The sequence below is a fragment of the Megalobrama amblycephala genome, linkage group LG9, assembly GCF_018812025.1.
Source record: "Megalobrama amblycephala isolate DHTTF-2021 linkage group LG9, ASM1881202v1, whole genome shotgun sequence".
NCBI lineage: Eukaryota > Metazoa > Chordata > Actinopteri > Cypriniformes > Xenocyprididae > Megalobrama > Megalobrama amblycephala.
Genome location: NC_063052.1, coordinates 15,390,286 through 15,412,685, shown reverse-complemented (window position 1 = coordinate 15,412,685; position 22,400 = coordinate 15,390,286). Strand labels below are relative to the sequence as shown.

The following is a 22,400-nucleotide window of genomic DNA, read 5'->3' as shown; positions in this document are numbered from 1 at the left end:
TGAATTGTGGAATTCCATCCCTGTGTTGATTCTATTAGGCTTGAAATATTTTGGATGGGATTTTCTTTCCCACTGCCTCATCCAAGGCCTCCCGTGACCCGAGTCGATAGTTAAATTGACCCGGAGTCCACCCTCTCTTCTAGGGCTTTGGGAGCGTGTCGGCTGAGCACTGGCTGGGAAACGAGTTTGTGTACATTCTGACCAATCAGAGGCAGTTTGCCCTCCGTGTGGAGCTGACCGACTGGGATGGACACCAGGCCTTCTCTCAGTATGACAGTTTCCACATCGACAGTGAAAAACACAATTACAGGTACTTTCTGCTCTTCATTATTTTTAATGCATTATTTATATATATATGATATTCAGTATCAGCTGCATGCAAAATGACCCACATTTGGTTTTTGACAACAATTTACTCATGGAGCCGCATTAAGATCTCCATATCTCTGGGATTGAACCATCGAGGGCCTTTAAAATGAAGATACCAAAAGAAAAGTTTGTTAAGAACCAGAATGTAAAAGGATTTTAAGATATCTTTAATACTTCTTGAGTTACAGGCATGCAAACTTCAGGCAAAAAACACAAGAAGTGCTTTTTTCCCATTTTTGAACTGTCACTGTTGGCATATAATGAAACAAAGATTGCTAAAGTTAACATATTTTACATATAGACTTACCAATCTCTGTGTAAAAATAAACTAATGATGCTGCCATCTTTTCACCCCTGTAAAATGGCTCCAAATCTCAGGTGAAAATTGTCATTTTGACCCCCCTCTACAAAATGGTGGATTATGCAGTAAATATAAATCTGTGACATTTAATATTTTGGCTTTCATCACTATTTATGTTTATATTTCTTCAGAAAAAAATATTAAAATCAAAAATGTGAGCCGGGGAAGTTTCTAAACTTTGGTTGATTTGACACAGAATGACCCTATAGTAAAAATTGTGAAATATTTTTACAATCTAAAATAGCAGTTTTCTATGTGAATATATAGTAAAGTATAATTTATTCCTGTGATCAAAGCTGAATTTTCAGCATCATTACTCCAGTCTTCAGTGTCACATGATCCTTCTAATATGCTGATTTAGAAGTCTATAATATTGCAGAAAAGAGTTATTGCAGAGTTATATATTGCATTATAATATTTGATTGTGGGAACATCACAGATGAGATATGAGATAAAAGTGTGGTTATTCCTCAAGTTCATGCGTTCATTCATAGTTTTACTCTCTGTGGGATCTATTAATGCTTTTCATGGATGAAACTATGGGGAGGAATCAAGCTATTTGTTCCATCTGGGGTTGAAATAGGGTTACGTGTCACACCAAACGCTCCCCCTTTTTCAGCCCTATTAACCACTTAGATTTCTATACAAAAAAAAAGAAAAGAAAAAGAGTACAAGCAGTCTTTGTATCTCAGGCACAGGCAGGTGTTCACCTACAAACGCTTCAGATCTGTGCATCTCAGCAGGCCGGCGGTCCGTGGCGTCCTGCACACTTGGCCGGCCCGTAGTGGCCTGTGCTGGTGAAGAGTTTCAGGAATCTAATCAGCATTCTCATCTCTAAAAATAGATTTGTTCTCTTGAACTGTTATGCTATGGTAATCACTCACTGCCTCTTGAGAATACAATCCCTTTCTTTGGCCAAACACAAAGTGTGCAAGAGGTTGCTACTTCTGGAAATTCAGATTAGACCTTCAGATTCCAACCTGACAACCTTTTTACTTTGTGTATATAAAAAGCACAACCTGTAGATGCACTATGAAGATATGCCTATCTGGTACGAGTGCTTTTAAATCCCAGCAGCGACAGCAAAATGTTTACAGCCTGATTTTTTTTTTTTTTATGTGAAGGATTTTTCCAGTGTGGTTTGTGTTCTGGTTTAGGCAGACATAGACTCTCTAAGGAAGAGGAAGGTAGGTTAAATTAGTTACAGGCTAGTAGACCCAAAAATGAACATTATAAACTTTTTTTTTTTTTTAAATACTCCACACAACCAGCTCGTTTAGCAAATATTAGAAGTAAAAATGAAACATTTAGAAGTAATTCAAGTGTAACGGACCAGTCTCTGTTGTCCTGTTTCCACCATAATGCCACTGGATCTCATGCCGGAGATGGCTCGCGTTCAGTGGGGGACCTGCCACACAAACACTGGGTTGTTACGTCTGACTCAGGATCTGTGTAACGCAAAAACTACCCAAACGCTGGGTTGTTACGTCTGACCCAGGATCTGTGTAACACAAAAAACTACCCAAACGCTTGGTTGTTACGTCTGACCCAGGATCTGTGTAACGCAAAAACTACCCAAACGCTGGGTTGTTACGTCTGACCCAGGATCTGGTTAACACAAAAACTACCCAAACACTGGGTTGTTACGTCTGACCCAGGATCTGGTTAACACAAAAACTACCCAAACACTGGGTTGTTACGTCTGACCCAGAATCTGTGTAACACAAAAAACACCCAAACACTGGGTTGTTACGTCTGACCCAGGATCTGTGTAACGCAAAAACTACCCAAACGCTGGGTTGTTACGTCTGACCCTGGATCTGTGTAACGCAAAAACTACCCAAACACTGGGTTGTTACGTCTGACCCAGGATCTGTGTAACACAAAAAACACCCAAACGCTGGGTTGTTACGTCTGACCCAGGATCTGTGCAACACAAAATCTACCCAAACGCTGGGCTGTTACATCTGATGCAGGATCTGTGTAATGCAAAAACTACCCAAACACTGGGTTGTTACATCTGACCCAGGATCTGTGTAACGCAAAAACTACCCAAACGCTGGGTTGTTCCGTCTGACCCAGGATCTGTGTAACACAAAAAACTACCCAAACGCTTGGTTGTTACGTCTGACCCAGGATCTGTGTAACACAAAATCTACCCAAACACTGAATTGTTACATCTGACCCAGGATCTGGTTAACACAAAATCTACCCAAACACTGGATTGTTACATCTGACCCAGGATCTGGTTAACACAAAAATTACCCAAACACTGGGTTGTTATGTCTGACCCAGGATCTGGTTAACACAAAAACTACCCAAACGCTGGGTTGTTACATCTGACCCAGGATCTGCGTAACGCAAAAACTACCCAGACGCTGGGTTGTTCCGTCTGACCCAGGATCTGTGTAACGCAAAAACTACCCAAACGCTGGGTTGTTACGTCTGACCCAGGATCTGTGTAACACAAAAAACTACCCAAACGCTTGGTTGTTACGTCTGACCCAGGATCTGTGTAACGCAAAAACTACCCAAACGCTGGGTTGTTACGTCTGACCCAGGATCTGGTTAACACAAAAACTACCCAAACACTGGGTTGTTACGTCTGACCCAGGATCTGGTTAACACAAAAACTACCCAAACACTGGGTTGTTACGTCTGACCCAGAATCTGTGTAACACAAAAAACACCCAAACACTGGGTTGTTACGTCTGACCCAGGATCTGTGTAACGCAAAAACTACCCAAACGCTGGGTTGTTACGTCTGACCCTGGATCTGTGTAACGCAAAAACTACCCAAACACTGGGTTGTTACGTCTGACCCAGGATCTGTGTAACACAAAAAACACCCAAACGCTGGGTTGTTACGTCTGACCCAGGATCTGTGCAACACAAAATCTACCCAAACGCTGGGCTGTTACATCTGATGCAGGATCTGTGTAATGCAAAAACTACCCAAACACTGGGTTGTTACATCTGACCCAGGATCTGTGTAACGCAAAAACTACCCAAACGCTGGGTTGTTCCGTCTGACCCAGGATCTGTGTAACACAAAAAACTACCCAAACGCTTGGTTGTTACGTCTGACCCAGGATCTGTGTAACACAAAATCTACCCAAACACTGAATTGTTACATCTGACCCAGGATCTGGTTAACACAAAATCTACCCAAACACTGGATTGTTACATCTGACCCAGGATCTGGTTAACACAAAAATTACCCAAACACTGGGTTGTTATGTCTGACCCAGGATCTGGTTAACACAAAAACTACCCAAACGCTGGGTTGTTACATCTGACCCAGGATCTGCGTAACGCAAAAACTACCCAGACGCTGGGTTGTTCCGTCTGACCCAGGATCTGCGTAACACAAAAACTACCCAAACGCTGGGCTGTTACATCTGACCCAGGATCTGTGTAACGCAAAAACTACCCAAACACTGGGTTGTTACATCTGACCCAGGATCTGTGTAACGCAAAAACTACCCAAACGCTGGGTTGTTACGTCTGACCCAGGATCTGGTTAACACAAAAACTACCCAAACACTGGGTTGTTACGTCTGACCCAGGATCTGTGTAACACAAAAACTACCCAAACACTGGGTTGTTACGTCTGACCCAGGATCTGGTTAACACAAAAACTACCCAAACACTGGGTTGTTACGTCTGACCCAGGATCTGGTTAACACAAAAACTACCCAAACACTGGGTTGTTACGTCTGACCCAGGATCTGTGTAAACACAAAAACTACCCAAACACTGGGTTGTTACATCTGACCCAGAATCTGTGTAACACAAAAAACACCCAAACACTGGGTTGTTACGTCTTACCCAGGATCTGTGTAACGCAAAAACTACCCAAACGCTGGGTTGTTCCGTCTGACCCAGGATCTGTGTAACACAAAAAACTACCCAAACACTGGGTTGTTACGTCTGACCCAGGATCTGTGTAAACACAAAAACTACCCAAACACTGGGTTGTTACATCTGACCCAGAATCTGTGTAACACAAAAAACACCCAAACACTGGGTTGTTACGTCTTACCCAGGATCTGTGTAATGCAAAAACTACCCAAACGCTGGGTTGTTACGTCTGACCCTGGATCTGTGTAACGCAAAAACTACCCAAACGCTGGGTTGTTCCGTCTGACCCAGGATCTGTGTAACACAAAAAACTACCCAAACGCTTGGTTGTTACGTCTGACCCAGGATCTGTGTAACACAAAATCTGCCCAAACACTGGATTGTTACATCTGACCCAGGATCTGGTTAACACAAAAACTACCCAAACACTGGGTTGTTACGTCTGACCCAGGATCTGTGTAACACAAAAACTACCCAAACGCTGGGCTGTTACATCTGACCCAGGATCTGTGTAACGCAAAAACTACCCAAACACTGGGTTGTTACATCTGACCCAGGATCTGTGTAACGCAAAAACTACCCAAACGCTGGGTTGTTACGTCTGACCCAGGATCTGTGTAACGCAAAAACTACCCAAACGCTGGGTTGTTACGTCTGACCCAGGATCTGTGTAACACAAAATCTGCCCAAACACTGGATTGTTACATCTGACCCAGGATCTGGTTAACACAAAAACTACCCAAACACTGGGTTGTTACGTCTGACCCAGGATCTGTGTAATGCAAAAACTACCCAAACGCTGGGTTGTTACGTCTGACCCTGGATCTGTGTAACGCAAAAACTACCCAAACGCTGGGTTGTTCCGTCTGACCCAGGATCTGTGTAACACAAAAAACTACCCAAACGCTTGGTTGTTACGTCTGACCCAGGATCTGTGTAACACAAAATCTGCCCAAACACTGGATTGTTACATCTGACCCAGGATCTGGTTAACACAAAAACTACCCAAACACTGGGTTGTTACGTCTGACCCAGGATCTGTGTAACACAAAAAACACCCAAACGCTGGGTTGTAACGTCTGACCCAGGATCTGTGTAACGCAAAAACTACCCAAACGCTGGGTTGTTACATCTGACCCAGGATCTGCGTAACGCAAAAACTACCCAGACGCTGGGTTGTTCCGTCTGACCCAGGATCTGTGTAACACAAAAACTACCCAAACACTGGGCTGTTACATCTGACCCAGGATCTGTGTAACGCAAAAACTACCCAAACACTGGGTTGTTACATCTGACCCAGGATCTGTGTAACGCAAAAACTACCCAAACGCTGGGTTGTTACGTCTGACCCAGGATCTGGTTAACACAAAAACTACCCAAACACTGGGTTGTTACGTCTGACCCAGGATCTGTGTAAACACAAAAACTACCCAAACACTGGGTTGTTACGTCTGACCCAGGATCTGGTTAACACAAAAACTACCCAAACACTGGGTTGTTATGTCTGACCCAGGATCTGTGTAAACACAAAAACTACCCAAACACTGGGTTGTTACATCTGACCCAGAATCTGTGTAACACAAAAAACACCCAAACACTGGGTTGTTACGTCTGACCCAGGATCTCTGTAATGCAAAAACTACCCAGACGCTGGGTTGTTACGTCTGACCCAGGATCTGTGTAACACAAAAACTACCCAAACACTGGGTTGTTACGTCTGACCCAGGATCTGTGTAATGCAAAAACTACCCAAACGCTGGGTTGTTACGTCTGACCCGGGATCTGTGTAACACAAAACTACCCAAACACTGGATTGTTACGTCTGACCCAGGATCTGTGTAATGCAAAAACTACCCAAACACTGGGTTGTTACGTCTGACCCAGGATCTGTGTAATGCAAAAACTACCCAAACGCTGGGTTGTTACGTCTGACCCAGGATCTGGTTAACACAAAACTACCCAAACACTGGATTGTTACGTCTGACCCAGGATCTGTGTAACACAAAACTACCCAAACACTGGGTTGTTACGTCTGACCCAGGATCTGTGTAACACAAAACTACCCAAACACTGGGTTGTTACATCTGACCCAGGATCTGTGTAATGCAAAAACTACCCAAATGCTGGGTTGTTACGTCTGACCCAGGATCTGTGTAACACAAAACTACCCAAACACTGGGTTGTTACGTCTGACCCAGGATCTGTGTAACACAAAACTACCCAAACACTGGGTTGTTACGTCTGACCCAGGATCTGTGTAATGCAAAAACTACCCAAACGCTGGGTTGTTACGTCTGACCCAGGATCTGTGTAACACAAAACTTCCCAAACACTGGGTTGTTACGTCTGACCCAGGATCTGTGTAACACAAAAGTACCCAAACACTGGATTGTTATATCTGACCCAGGATCTGTGTAACGCAAAAACTACTCAAACACTGGGTTGTTACGTCTGACCCAGGATCTGTGTAACACAAAAACTTCCCAAGCGCTGGGATGTTAAATCAAAGTATATGTAAAAAACAATTTATTTTGATATTTTATTTTTCAGGAACCAAAACTTAATATCTTACGTCATTTTGCAATCAAAGGCACTCCAGCTGATGATCGTAACAAGTAGGTTGTCAGAATATCATCATGTCAGAATACATGTAGTATTCAAAAAATAGCCTACTGACGCTGGTAGGTCACATGATGATGGCAACATGACAACATTACATTCATACTATATAGAATATATTTTTTTTACACTCAAAAAGCAAGTTTCAATCTAATTGCTATATGTACTATGCCATTTTGGATGCAGTGTGAGACTTGTTTTTTTAAAATACCTTCTTTTGTGTTCCACAGAAGAAAGAAATCAGGTTTGGAATGACATGAGGGCGAGTAAATTTTATTTAAGTAGCTTGGCGGGTTCACCAGCATATCAGGATCCAGTTGTGCTTAATTTACACACACATACTGTACAATATGCACATGCACACACACACACACACAGTGCGGACATGGCACATAAAATCACTTTAAAATTCTGCAAGCGTGTGCATGAATCCACAAAGGATAATTTAAAGCTTAACATATTACAACGCACAAGCATTTCTATTTTTCAGAAACAACGTGGAGACTTTCCAGTCAGGAAATATTTGCCAGCCACTTTTTAGGCATTTGCCTACATTTAAAGCTAAAAGCGTCGGTATTAGAACAGCAGTAATTGCTCACAGAAATAGTGGAGCGTAATCCCAAAGCCTAAATCATGAATAGGAGAAACTGTCAAGTTTATTACCTTTCTTTGGTCCTAATGATTTCCAAACTACACACAGGGTAAAGGTTGAAGTGAACAAAGAGCACTTGGCTGAAAGTATACCATGCTCAGCACAATAAATTTCAAATAATGACGATCTCTTTTTTTCTTCATGTAACCAAGTTTGTGCAAAGGTCCGAGGCAATAATTGTGGGTTTGTGAGGGGAGTGAGAGGTGTGATCCAACAAATCAGTCAGCATTATTAGACAGTGACATTACAAATGTTTATTAGACTTGACACTTTAATCATTTCAATAGTAAATCTCTAATGTTACGGTTAAACTGAGATCATTTTTATTATTCCTTAGTCACTTTTTATATATTATTCTGATAATGTTAATATGCACACTACTATATATATATATGTGTGTGTGTGTGTGTGTGTGTGTGTGTGTGTGTGTGTGTGTGTGTGTGTGTGTGCGTGCGTGCGTGTGTGTGTGTTTTTAACCTTTGTACTACAATATGAAGTTAAGTCAAGAAAATTTCAGCAAAAAAATCAAGTGTATTTTGAGATATACTCTAGTGTAAACGCTCAAACAAGATGAAAATCTGACTTTGGCATGGAAAAAAACAATCTTTCCAACTATATATATTTTTTCCAGGTCTTGTGCATTCTTCTGGTAAACCTCAGGTCTAGTTATCTACAGCTATCTCAGGGTAATGCTATACGCCTCGGTGGCGCTAACTGACCACAGCTCTGCCCGATATACACTTTTTAGGCTTGTGCAATGGAAACTACAACAGTTTTCAGGAGCACTGAATACACAGACCATGACAGCGAATGTGAAAATGATCAATGACTGCTACACTACACTCGCTAGAAAATATGATATTAATAGGATGAAGAGAAATACATAAGAGTGAAGGAAATATATATAGAACATATACACAAAGATGCATATGTATATGTTTATCTGACCATTTCATATAAGTAGGTTTATAATATCTGGAGGCAGGAAAAAACAAGCCACTTTCATGCTTAAAAACATAATAAATAAATACATAAATAATGTTGAAAAGGCAAGTTCAGGAAGAGAGAACAGTGACATGAGAAATGAGAAAAAATACCCATTGCACCATTTATATTGTGTATTTAATTTCCTGACGATTGTGAGATGCTGCTGATAAACACCAGCTCTTATTACAGTCGTGTTTACACTGCTTATGAATCCTGAAGCTCCTTCATTTCGGCGAGTGTAACAATCAGCTAAATGGATCTTGAGCGTAATTGCTTCTAAAGATCAGCGCTGGTAATGTTAGTTTGGCACCTATACAGTGCTCTACATCACTATATTGAATGTGATCATAAATTACATTGCCAATCTCCAGCCGAGCAGAAGCATTTTATCCAGATACTCCATTAAAGAGAAGCTGAAAAATGATATTTGACCATAATTCAAAATGAATTCAATCTGATAATGTTTTATGTGAGTTGGAATTTGGGAGAGTGCAGTGTTTTGTTTCTACACTGTAAAACATTTTAGCTGGTTAAACTTAGAAATGAAAGTTCACCTGCTGCCTTAAAAATGTGAGTTAACTCAACTTGAAGATAAGCTTTGTTTCAACTCAAAAATAGTCAAGACAATGCATTATTTTAAGTTTAAATTTAAACTTAAAGTTATGTATTGTCTTGACTATTTGTGAGTTGAAACAAAGCTTATCTTCAAGTTGAGTTAACTTATGTTTAGTTGAGTTAACTCAGATTTTTAAGGCAGCAGGTGAACTTTCATTTCTAAGTTTAACCAGCTGAAAATAGGGTGAAACTACACAAGGATACAAAAGGTTCCGTGGGGTTCTATTTAGAACTCTATGGTTCTTCTTGCATTGCAGAGGGGCTGAGTTATGAGGTTTGATTGACAGTTTGGGGTTCTATTTAGAACTCTATGGTTCTTCTTGCATTGCAGAGGGGCGGAGTTATGAGGTTTGATTGACAGTTTGGGGTTCTATTTAGAACTCTGTGGTTCTTCTTGCATTGCAGAGGGGCGGAGTTATGAGGTTTGATTGACAGTTTGGGGTTCTATTTAGAACTCTGTGGTTCTTCTTGCATTGCAGAGGGGCGGAGTTATGAGGTTTGATTGACAGTTTGGGGTTCTATTTAGAACTCTATGGTTCTTGCATTGCAGAGGGGCGGAGTTATGAGGTTTGATTGACAGTTTGGGGTTCTATTTAGAACTCTGGTTCTTCTTGCATTGCAGAGGGGCGGAGTTATGAGGTTAGATTGACAGTTTGAGGTTCTATTTAGAACTCTATGGTTCTTGCATTGCAGAGGGGCGGAGTTATGAGGTTTGATTGACAGTTTGGGGTTCTATTTAGAACTCTGGTTCTTCTTGCATTGCAGAGGGGCGGAGTTATCAGGTTTGATTGACAGTTTGGGGTTCTATTTAGAACTCTATGGTTCTTCTTGCATTGCAGAGGGGCGGAGTTATGAGGTTTGATTGACAGTTTGAGGTTCTATTTAGAACTCTATGGTTCTTGCATTGCAGAGGGGCGGAGTTATGAGGTTTGATTGACAGTTTGGGGTTCTATTTAGAACTCTGGTTCTTCTTGCATTGCAGAGGGGCGGAGTTATCAGGTTTGATTGACAGTTTGGGGTTCTATTTAGAACTCTATGGTTCTTCTTGCATTGCAGAGGGGCGGAGTTATGAGGTTTGATTGACAGTTTGGGGTTCTATTTAGAACTCTATGGTTCTTCTTGCATTGCAGAGGGGCAGAGTTATGAGGTTTGATTGACAGTTTGGGGTTCTATTTAGAACTATGGTTCTTCTTGCATTGCAGAGGGGCAGAGTTATGAGGTTTGATTGACAGTTTGGGGTTCTATTTAGAACTCTGGTTCTTCTTGCATTGCAGAGGGGCGGAGTTATCAGGTTTGATTGACAGTTTGGGGTTCTATTTAGAACTCTATGGTTCTTCTTGCATTGCAGAGGGGCAGAGTTATGAGGTTTGATTGACAGTTTGGGGTTCTATTTAGAACTCTGGTTCTTCTTGCATTGCAGAGGGGCGGAGTTATGAGGTTTGATTGACAGTTTGAGGATCCAATGGTGTTACAATGTCACAAGCTGTTTTATTGGTTAAATATTTGCAAAACCCACAGAGAGATGTTACCGATAGTAATGATTTATTTAAAAATATGGAGATAAATATTTTCCACTTGACAGCGACGTTACAGTTAGTAGAATGTCTCAAGTGGACTATCGAAATAAAGACCAACTGAACTGTTTCTTCTAAGAGTGTAGGTCAGTGCTGCCACAGCCTTGTTTTCCCTGTGGGATGGGGTCATGCCGGAGGTCAATCTTGTTCATATTCCTGGGCCGGATGCCACTGACCCAGAGCCAATGCCCACAACACTGACAGACTCCCAGACTCCGCCTGTGTTTACACGGCTGCTTTGTATATTGATGGAGTGGAGTGTGTGAATCCCTGCTGAGAGGACCAGCTCAGTCCAGGCTGGTTTGTGCCAGAGAGCCACAGTGTTTACCAGTGGAGCTGATTCATTAAGTCTTGCTGGTTAACCTAGTTAAAAAGTCTGGTAGAAACTGGCAGTCTGGCATCTCACGATGGGGACCGGCCTCCAAAACATGCTCCAGCTCTACTGATCTTCTTAGCATGAGTGTGTGTTTGTGTGGGTGTTTGGAATAAAATATGTTTTAAGCTTTAATTTAGGAGAGAGAATGAGGTGCAGAGTAACTCAGGGCAAAGAAACTCATTTTTAAAGAAGGCTAACAGCCAAAAAATACTCACTGGAGCTTCAATATTGAAATGGTTTACTGCTCACAGTGTCCTTGACTTTGTTTTTAAAAACCGTTTTAAAATAGAAGAACTAATTCTCAATGTGTATGGTCAAATCCAGTGAGGTGATGAAAACAAAAACGTTTTGTTTTTTTTAATGCTTTTTATGTTTTGTTTTCTATTGTTTTTGTTTAATGTGTTATTTATTTATTTATTGCAATGAGGTTAACGTATGTTTCAAGACACTTAAAGGGTTAGTTCACCCAAAAATTAAAATTCTGTCATTAATTACTCACCCTCATGTCGTTCCACACCCGTAAGACCTTCGTTAATCTTCAGAACACAAATTAAGATATTTTTGATGAAATCCGATGGCTCAGTGAGGCCTGCATAGGGAGCAATGACATTTCCTCTCTCAAGATCCATTAATTTATAATATTAATATTGAACCACTGTACTCACATGAACCGATTTAAATATGTTTTTAGTACATTAATGGATCTTGAGAGAGGAAATATCATTGCTGGCTATGCAGGCCTCACTGAGCCATCGGATTTCATCAAAAATATCTTAATTTGTGTTCTGAAGATGAACGAAGGTCTTACAGGTGTGGAACAGCATGAGGGTGAGTAATAAATGACTGAATTTTCATTTTTGGGTGAACTAACCCTGTAATTGGCGCTGTATAGGTTTGTTCTTGAAGCAGATGAAATGATCTTGATTTAATATCTCTTTCATCCAGCCAAGTTTGAAATCCACAGATTTTGCAAAGATCTCTTCTGGTGTGTCTGGTGTGAATTTCGTATGGAGGTCTTGGCACAAACACGCTGTCGGCTGTGAACTCTCTGCTGAAACATAAAAAGTGTGTACTATCAATATCACCGCGCTCTTCCAGAGTGCTGTCAGCAAAACGACACACAGACACATTTCAAAGATCTCCTTTATTGACAGCCAACTTTTGAACATGATTTGCTCAATGTTGTTTCTAAATGAGGTCAAAAAGCAGTAACAGTAAAATAGAGCAATTGTCAAAGTCACCTGTGAGATGAAAATGAACTTTAAAGCCATTTTCCAGAAAACAATCTTTTTGCTTCTCCAGTAAATGCATCCTGATTTAAGAATGTTTAGATATTTGTACAAGAGAGAAATACAGAGGAAGAACATAATTTTTTGCAGTGTAACTTTATTAAGTTTCCAGAAGCAGCTTAAATTCCACAGTCACATGACCAAATTAAAGAAATACCGCCGCTGCAGGATCGTTGAATGTTTCCGATGGGACGTGACGGATTTAATGCGTACGGCAGGAGCCGATCATGGTGGGCCTCACGCTTGCTTATCACACTGCGCTAACGTGATGAGTTTTGACATCCCACAGCCGCCGAGAGGAAGCGATATATAAGGCTTTTTATTTTCAGTCTTTGGCAAGGAATTCTTTGATCAAAGGAGGCCGTGACACATGGACCCCTATGGCACTCAGGACTGTGTTTGTTCTTCCTCAGTATTTTTTCAACCCTAATTCTGAGCCTCTGTCTGAAATGATCCGTTTTTAAGGTGCAGCTCGTCAATAAACACCGGCTGACGTCACTGCATAGGAAACCGTATCAGTGTTTTGAAAACATTATCCATATAAAACCGTCATTTACAGACAAAGCATTTGTTTAACCATTTTGTACGGGAGAGGATTAGGGCCAAGCAATAATAAAAAAATAAAACCATCTCGAGATTAAAGTTGTTAAATTTCGAGAAAAAAGTCGAAATAAAATGTTGAGAATAACCTCGATAAAATTTAACATTTTATCTCGACCTTTTTCTCTAAATTTAACGAGTTTTTTCTCATAATTTAACGAGTTTATTCTCAACATTTTATTTAGACTTTTTTTCTTGAAATTTAACAAGTTTTTTCTCATAATCTAACGACTTTTTTCTCGTAATTTAATGACTTTATTCTCAACATTTTATTTCGACTTTTTTTCTCGAAATGTAACAACTTTTTTCTCGTAATTTAACGAGTTTATTCTCAACATTTTATCTCGACTTTTTTCTTGAAATGTAAAAAAAATTGCAAATTTTCTCGTAATTTAACGAGTTTATTCTCAACATTTTATCTAGACTTTTTTCTCGAAATTTAACAAGTTTTTTCTCATAATCTAACAACTTTTTTCTCGTAATTTAATGACTTTATTCTCAACATTTTATTTCGACTTTTTTTCTCGAAATTTAACAACTTTTTTCTCGTAATTTAACGACTTTTTTCTCGTAATTTAATGACTTCATTCTCAACATTTTATCTCGACTTTTTTCTCAAAATTTAATGACATTTTTCTCAAAATTTAACGACTTTTTTCTCAAAATTTATCGAGTTTTTTCTCGTAATTTAACGAGTTTATTCTCAACATTTTATCTCGACTTTTTTCTTGAAATTTAACAAGTTTTTTCTCGTAATTTAACGAGTTTATTCTCAACATTTTATCTCGACTTTTTTCTCGTAATTTAACGAGTTTTTTCTCAACATTTTATCTCTACCTTTTTCTCAAAATTTAACGAGTTTTTTCTCGTAATTTAACAAGTTTATTCTCAACATTTTATCTCGACTTTTTTCTCGAAATTTAACGAGTTTTTTTCTCGTAATTTAATGAATTTATTCTCAACATTTTATCTCTACCTTTTTCTCAAAATTTTACGAGTTTTTTCTCGTAATTTAACAAGTTTATTCTCAACATTTTATCTCGACTTTTTTCTCGAAATTTAACGAGTTTTTTTCTCGTAATTTAACGAGTTTATTCTCAACATTTTATCTTGACTTTTTTATTGAAATTTAACGAGTTTTTTCTCAAAATTTAACGAGTTTTTTCTCGAAATTTAACGAGTTTATTCTCAACATTTTATCTCGACTTTTTTCTTGAAATTTAACGAGTTTGTTCTCATAATCTAACGACTTTTTTCTCGTAATTTAATGACTTTATTCTCAACATTTTATCTCAACTTTTTTCTCGAAATTTAACGACTTTTTTCTCGAAATTTAACGAGTTTTTTCTCGTAATTTAATGAGTTTGTTCTCAACATTTTATTTCGAATTTTTTCTCGAAATTTAACAACTTTAATCTCAAGATGGTTTTATTTTTTTATTATTGCTTGGCCCTAATCCTCTTCCGTAATTTTGTAATATTTAGTTTGTTTGCTGTCCGATTTTTTTTCCTATGCAATGACTTACAATACAACCAGAAGATACACCAAAGCACAACATAAATTTTTTCGCTGTAAAAACTTAAGTATTTTTACGTTTTAGTGCCATAATTACGTCAATATTGTACGTTTTAGCACCTTTCTAAACGTACCAAAATGTATGTTTTGTGTCTTTGAACGTTACGTATTAACAATGAGACCAGGCTGGTGTCCAATAAACTCTTTTACACTGTGCCTCGTTTACAAAACGCTCCGAACATGACGCGACGCTCACAAATGTCAGCTGTTAATTGACTGAATGCCAGTGGGCGGGGCCTGTGGTGCAATGATGTATAACTATTGGTCGATGTCTTGCTCTGGAGGCGGGCATATGCAAATGCATTTGCCAGTGTGATGTCACAGATCCTGCAATATCCAAACAAGCCATTTTTTCGATCTTCATTAAATAAAATCTTTGTTTATGATGAGGAGGATGTTTTAAGCTGTGAAACTTGAAGGATGTTTGTTTTTATATGTCAAAATATCAAGACAAATTTGATTTCTCATGCCATGACCCCTTTAAGTCTTTTTTTTTTCTGATAAAAAAATCATGAAAATGAAGTGGGTTTGTGCTTAAAACAAGAATAAATATCTGTCAGTGGAGTCAGAAAAAAATTATCTTATTTTTCCTTTGAATGAAGTTGGCAGATATTTGTTCTTGTTTTAAGCACAAATTCACTTCATTTTGATTCTTTTTGTCCAGAGAAAACATGAATTCATAGTTTAATCAGTGTTATTTTAGTATCATTGTGATGCTATTATAGTTTTTATTAATTTACTTTTTATTTGTATATTTTCTGTTTTCATGCAAATTCTTGTTAAAGTTTTAGTAACTCATTTAGTAACATTTATATGACAAGTTTTTTTTTTTTTTTTTTTTTTTTTTTTTAACTGTCTACACAGTTTTTATTAATTATATGTTTTACTTTCCATTAACCCAGTTCTTAATTCATTTTGCTCCTCAAGTAAATTAATCTTGATTTAAGAATTGTTTAGATATTTTTAATGAAAAGCAAAACAAAAATAAGAAAGCCTGTTTGTGCGTTTCAACTCTTTTAGTCTGTGTTGCTGAACAACAGTTCAGGTTTGTGGAGCATGTTCATGATTTCATCATCAGATTTCAACAAGAAAAACATCCATACATCCTCTTTTACTCTGCATAAACATCATCCGGTGAGGAACGTTACCAAACTGCCATCATTTCATATTAGGAAAATAAAATGACCGGACACCAGAACGCTTCCCCTGGGCTGCTGTTGTGAAACACCAAATAAATCTCATTCCATTCTCGGTTTTCATCACAGCTTTTCCAAGTAAGGCTTGGACTGATTCAGCAAAAGTTCATTAAGGCTGGTGAGAAGAAGTCTAGATGAACTGTGTCCTGTTGGCTGTAGATGTTTGAGTTCAGACTGAAGCAGAGGTCAGAGCGTGACATTAGTGGGACACACAAGTCTGCTGCTCTTCTGTGAACTCAGACACTTTCGGTCGGCCTGCTTGAAGCTGTGGTGATACAATACAAACAGAGAGCACTGTAGAAAAGCACCTTCATATCTATCCATTTACATTACCATTAAAAAGACTGCAAGGATGCATTAAATTGATCAAAAGTGACAGTAATTTCCGTTTCAAATAAATTGATTTTTTTACTTTCTATTCATCAAACAATCCTGAAAAAAAAAAAAAAGTATCACAGTTTCCATAAAAATATTAAACAGATTTCAACATTGATAATCATCTGAAATTAGCATTAAATCATCATATTGAAAAGTCTTACCGACCCCAAACTATTCAAATCTGAGTTGTTTTTACCCAGTGATTGGGTTGTTTTAACTCAGGTTTTAACCCAGCGTTTGGGTTGTTTTAATCCAGCAATTGGGTTGTTTTAACCCGGCAGTTGGGTTATTTTAACCCAGCGATTGGGTTGTGTTAACCAAGGTTTTAACCCAGCGATTGGGTTGTTTTACCCCAGGTTTTAACCCAACAAATTGGGTTGTTTTAACCCAGTGATTGGGTTGTTTTTAACTCTGGTTTTAACCCAGCGATTGGTTTGTGTTAATCAAGGTTTTAACCCAGCGATTGGGTTGTTTTAATCCTGTGATTGGGTTGTTTTAATCCAGCAATTGGGTTGTTTTAACCCGGCAGTTGGGTTATTTTAACCCAGCGATTGGGTTGTGTTAACCAAGGTTTTAACCCAGCGATTGGGTTGTTTTACCCCAGGTTTTAACCCAACAAATTGGGTTGTTTTAACCCAGTGATTGGGTTGTTTTTAACTCGGGTTTTAACCCAGCGATTGGGTTGTGTTAATCAAGGATTTAACCCAGCTTTTAACCCAGCGTTTGGGTTGTTTTAATCCAGTGATTGGGTTGTTTTAATCCAGCAATTGGGTTGTTTTAACCCGGCAGTTGGGTTATTTTAACCCAGCGATTGGGTTGTGTTAACCAAGGCTTTAACCCAGCGATTGGGTTGTTTTAACCCAGTGATTGGGTTGTTTTTAACTCAGGTTTTAACCCAGCGATTGGGTTGTTTTAATCCCGTGATTGGTTTGTTTTAATCCAGCAATTGGGTTGTTTTAACTCAGCTTTTAACCCAGCGTTTGGGTTGTTTTAATCCAGTGATTGGGTTGTTTTAACCCGGCAGTTGGGTTATTTTAACCCAGCGATTGGGTTGTGTTAACCAAGGCTTTAACCCAGCGATTGGGTTGTTTTACCTAAGGTTTTAACCCGTTGGTTGGGTTGTTTTAACCCAGTGATTGGGTTGTTTTAACTCAGATTTTAACCCAGCATTTGGGTTGTTTTAATACAGCGATTGGGTTGTTTTAACCCGGCAGTTGGGTTATTTTAACCCAACGATTGGGTTGTGTTAATCAAGGTTTTAACCCAGGGATTGGGTTGTTTTTTTCCAGCAATTGGGCTGTTTTAACCCAGCAGTTGGGTTAAATGTTTGACCAACGTGCTGGGTAGTTTTATTTAACTCAAGTATTGTTTAAAAATGACTGTATGTCTGGCTTAAAATGAACCCAAAATAGGTTGGAAATTAAAAATCAGATTAATAATTACTAGAGGAAAAAAACACAATCGCTGGGTTTATCCATTTTCAACCCAACTTGGGTTGTTTTTAACCCAGGTTTTGTAGAGTGTACCCTATAACCAATGTCTATGAAGACATGAAAATTATATTTTTAAAAAGGACATTATACGCAGAGATACAAGTCAAATTATGCAGCAAAGTTTGCGTCTGCTCTTCAAATCCGAGGAAGTTTATTTCCTCTGAAAATCTGAGTGTTGACAAGTTTGACATCTTGTATGAAACTGTGCATAATAAGTTAATCATGCTGTCTTTCTGAACAATCAGTATTGCTCTTGTGTCTTAATATAGGATGTAAAAATGTAGTCTAGAACAGAATACATCGGTTTGGCATCGAGCATATGCCGAAACCGCGAACAAGCAGTCCATTTATCTTTATTTAGAGACCACAACAATGCACTCCATCTTAATGAGCATGATGTCACCGAACAATGTTTGCAACCAGTATTTGAAGTGGGTGGTTTTAAAGTGATTAGGCAGCTTGTTACAAGAAAGTCTCAGAGATGGATGAAGTGCGAGGAACAAAACATTGAAAAAAAATCCCACTTAACAATAAGTCTGACAATCACACGTTTGGCCTCGAATGCCTGTTGTTGCATCACTGGCCTCTTTGGACATCCCTAAAATACATTTTCCAAGTCGCTTTCCAAGATTCATCTTAGAAGAGGTTTATAAAGCTCACTCTCTATTGTCTGATCTTATTTGTGGCAATGACTTTCAGGAAATGATTTTGTGGGCCGAACATGTTTCATTTGGTGTTCCTTTCATTGCTGGCATGCCGACGCAGTATAGTTTTTTGGCTTAGATTATGACACTTTGGATAAAAAAAGACTAGTCAGAGGGGTAATAACCCTCAGGTTAAGACCTTGGGCAGAACTGTGAGTGACACAACGAAGCAAGATGGGAGAATCAAAGGCCGTCCTTTAACCACCAAAATCTGGGCGTCAATGCTGCATAAAATTAAGCGTTTGAACCCAAGCCTGCATTAAGTGAAGGTTGTGAATTTGCGGTTGAAATCCTCAAGTGTGGATGGCTGGAGTTGAGTTTCACGCTCTGTGTGGTTTCTAAGTGTGCTTTGTTGTCTGGATTATATGGTATGGGGTTTCCCAGCCAATGTGTTTGGCATAATAAGAGGCCTTATTATGCCCTTTTGTTTTTGCTCTCTACTAGAACAGGTTTTCCTGCTTGAATGTTGATTATTTTCCTCATATTCTCCATTGTTGCAGCTCCTCTCTTCCCAGTCTGTCAGTAACGCTCTGTTTAGTTCCTGTCTCTATGAAGCCCCTCCTTCTGAAAAGCACAATGTGCTCTGATTGGTCGGCTGGAGTGCTGTGATTGGTCAAGTGCTTTGAGCATGTTTGGGAAGTGTCCCGCCCCTGAATGAGTTTGTTTAGCCCAAGTTTACTAAGTTTTACACGTGCACAAATCCTCACATTATAAAAAACAGAGCGGAGACACGATGCAAATAAAAGATTTATTGTGAAGTTGTCACTTTCATTGATAAAAACGGGAGTTTTCGCCCTCAACGAGGGCTGACAGCTTCAGTGATTATAAAAGATGCACTTTTTACTCGCTGTCTGTGTAATTTCATTCACAATTTGAAGAAAAGGTTTTGTTTTTCATGAGACTTTGTGACCTTTCCTACAAATACATACCTTCACACTTACAAAAAGTGACAAAAATAGACAAAGTACTAAAAGTGTTTGTTTTTCACCAAGTTTTACACATGGGGACAATCGTTGAAGTCTGTCATTCTTATAACAGCCAATAACCGCCAGTTTCAACACACTACACAAAATTCTGGGTTCAAAACAACCCAAGTTGGGTTGAAAATGGACAATCCCAGAGTTTGGGTTGTTTTGACCAAGCAGTTGGGTTAAATGTTTACCCAACTTGCTGGGTAGTTTTATTGAACCCAACTATTGTTTAAAAATTCCTGTATGGCTGGCTTAAAATGAACTAAAAATAGTTTTTTTAAAGTGTGCACTGGAGGCATTTCAGGGAGTTCAGAGAGACTATTTATGGTTTTTCATGCTCTAACTAAAGAAAGCTGAACATGTAAAAAAGCATAAAACCGATCCTAACTCTCCCGAGTGGAAACGTGGGTCATGAGTGTAAAGGTACTCTGCATAAATCGCTCATGGATGTTTCTGGCTGTAAATTTTCTTGTTCAAGGCCTCCTTGTTTGAAAAGTCTTTCTTTTTTCCCTGTCCTCCCTCTGTCTCAGGTTGTTCCTGAAGAGCCACAGCGGGACGGCGGGCAGGCAGAGCAGTCTGGCAATCCACGGCGCTGACTTCAGCACTAAAGACATGGACAATGACAATTGCACATGCAAGTGTGCGCTGATGCTCAGCGGGGGTAAGGCAGAAACCTTCTCATTTAAGCATCTATTGCAACCCTCTAGTCTTGTTTCTTGTTCCTTTTACAGTGATACATCACCCATTATTCTCAGGAAGAGGCTGACATTGCTTTAGTGCCGAATAAAAGCGTTTCAATACAACTGGAGAAGTAAAATGCTGCGAATTATGGGAATTTCAGCAACTCTAAGGGACAGTTCTTAACACTTCTATTAATGCAAAGTAATATAATTTTAGTGCAGGATTAACAGCATTACATTACTAAGCGTAACATATACTGTAATTTGTAATTGTGTAAATTAAAGTGATCTGGATGTTATATTCGTGTCGCGTAAGTTCAGTGGTGCTGCAAAGGTTTCTATTTACAATGTGATTTTGCAGCGTTGAGTATTGTAATCAATCACATGTATTTCTGTTGAACATGATGACCAATCAGAGAGAGGTGTGTAAGTGACCAGTTGCTCAGTAACGCTGAATGAGTTTGTTTAGCCCATGTTTACTAAGTTTTACACGTGCACAAATCCTCACATTATAAAAAACAGAGCGGAGACATGATGTAAATAAAAGATTCATTGTGAAGTTGTCATTTTCACTGAGTTTTCACCCTCAACAAGTTTGCGCTGACTGACAGCTTCAGTGATTATAAAGGATGCACTCTTTACTCGCTGTCTGTGTAATTTCATTCACAATTTGAAGAAAAGTTTTTGTTTTTCACGAGACTTTGTGACCTTTCCTACAAATATATACTTCAAACTTACAAAAAGTGCCAAAATAGACACAAAATGACAAAAATTTTATTTTTTTAAAAAAAGTGTTTGTTTTTCACCAAGTTTTACACATGGGGGCAATCGTTGAAGGATGAACAAAGAACTTTAAAAGTCTGTCATTCTTATAACATTGGTCCATAAATGTGTTATGATCAAAGCTATACATGATTCATCTTTGGACGCAAAGTCGTCATGTCGAGGGAATAAGATTTGAAGACGTCCTCAGAGTTCGCCATACCTTGGCTTTTGGTGAATTGACGCCACTATGACAAAGTAATAACTTCAGAAAGTGAGTCTGATAAAACAGTAATGACTCTAACAGAATCATTCAAGTGTTTTTGATTCACTACAAAGAATCAACTCATAAGAGTCATTAATTCAGTAATCAAAATGCACTTGTATGCTTTTGATTCATTAATAAGAACTGGTTCGTAAGAGTCATTCATTTGGGAATTGAAAGTTACACACTGAACTTGCTTATAAAAGTCATTTGTTCAGGAGTTGAAATGCAACATTTCGAACAAAAAGCTGAGAAAATCCCATTTTTGTCAAATACTTCTATCAGCTCCTTCTGGTTTACAAAGATCGTCGTCTTCGCTTTTTTTTGGATCCGGAGATGCTGTACTATTTCAGAAGATGCGTAACAGCGCCCCCTACCGCATAACAATGGAAACACGGATTGCCGGAAAAACTTGTCAAAGGCAGGGAAAGAGTTAAGAACCACTAATGGAACCGAGTGTCATGAATCATTCAGTTAAAAAAAAGATTCAAATAAACTACTTAAATAGCTACTATAGTGTTACTCTCTACATAGACTCTTGTCCCAGTGAGTATTAAAGTCTTGTGAAGTGTGCAGACAGTAGGATCCAGTCTAAACAGTCTGTGTCTGTGTACACCTCATGAACCACCTCATGCGTTCTTTTTGGCAGAGGAACTGCATAAAGCCTTGAGCACATAGTAATGAGGTCTTTGTGGACTTCCACGTCCTGTGAGGAGTTTAGAAGAATGGGCTGAGCACCAAGTATCTGTATAGGACTCCCATAGTGGATGCAGACCACCGACAGCTTTTGCGTTTCATACAGGAAGCTCTTGGGTCTCAAAACACTGTGCATCACTGAGAGAGACCCTGTCCACTCGGATCTGCCGTCACCTTCTCCGTCCTTGGTGGCCAAATTCTAAATGGGGCCCTGACAGTGATTCATCTCTGAGATATTTAATATCAGGATGAGAATAAATATGAGCCGTACAGTAGGGTGACATGCATACATCTGCTGTATCTGCAAGGGGATTTGGGCAATGCAATTAATAAAAAAGAATAGTGTCGCGGTGAAAGATTTCTAATGAGTTTAT

General features: G+C 39.0%; 1 protein-coding gene across 1 annotated transcript in view; it reads left to right on the top strand.

Moving 5' to 3' along the window:
- The window catches only part of angpt1 (angiopoietin 1), a 97,277-nt gene that overhangs the window by 69,969 nt on the left and 4,908 nt on the right, over positions 1-22,400 (top strand). The window contains exons 7-8 of the mRNA XM_048201811.1: positions 144-310; positions 20,154-20,284. Coding sequence (XP_048057768.1) covers positions 144-310; positions 20,154-20,284 — 298 coding nt within the window. The remainder of the gene's footprint in view (positions 1-143; positions 311-20,153; positions 20,285-22,400) is intronic.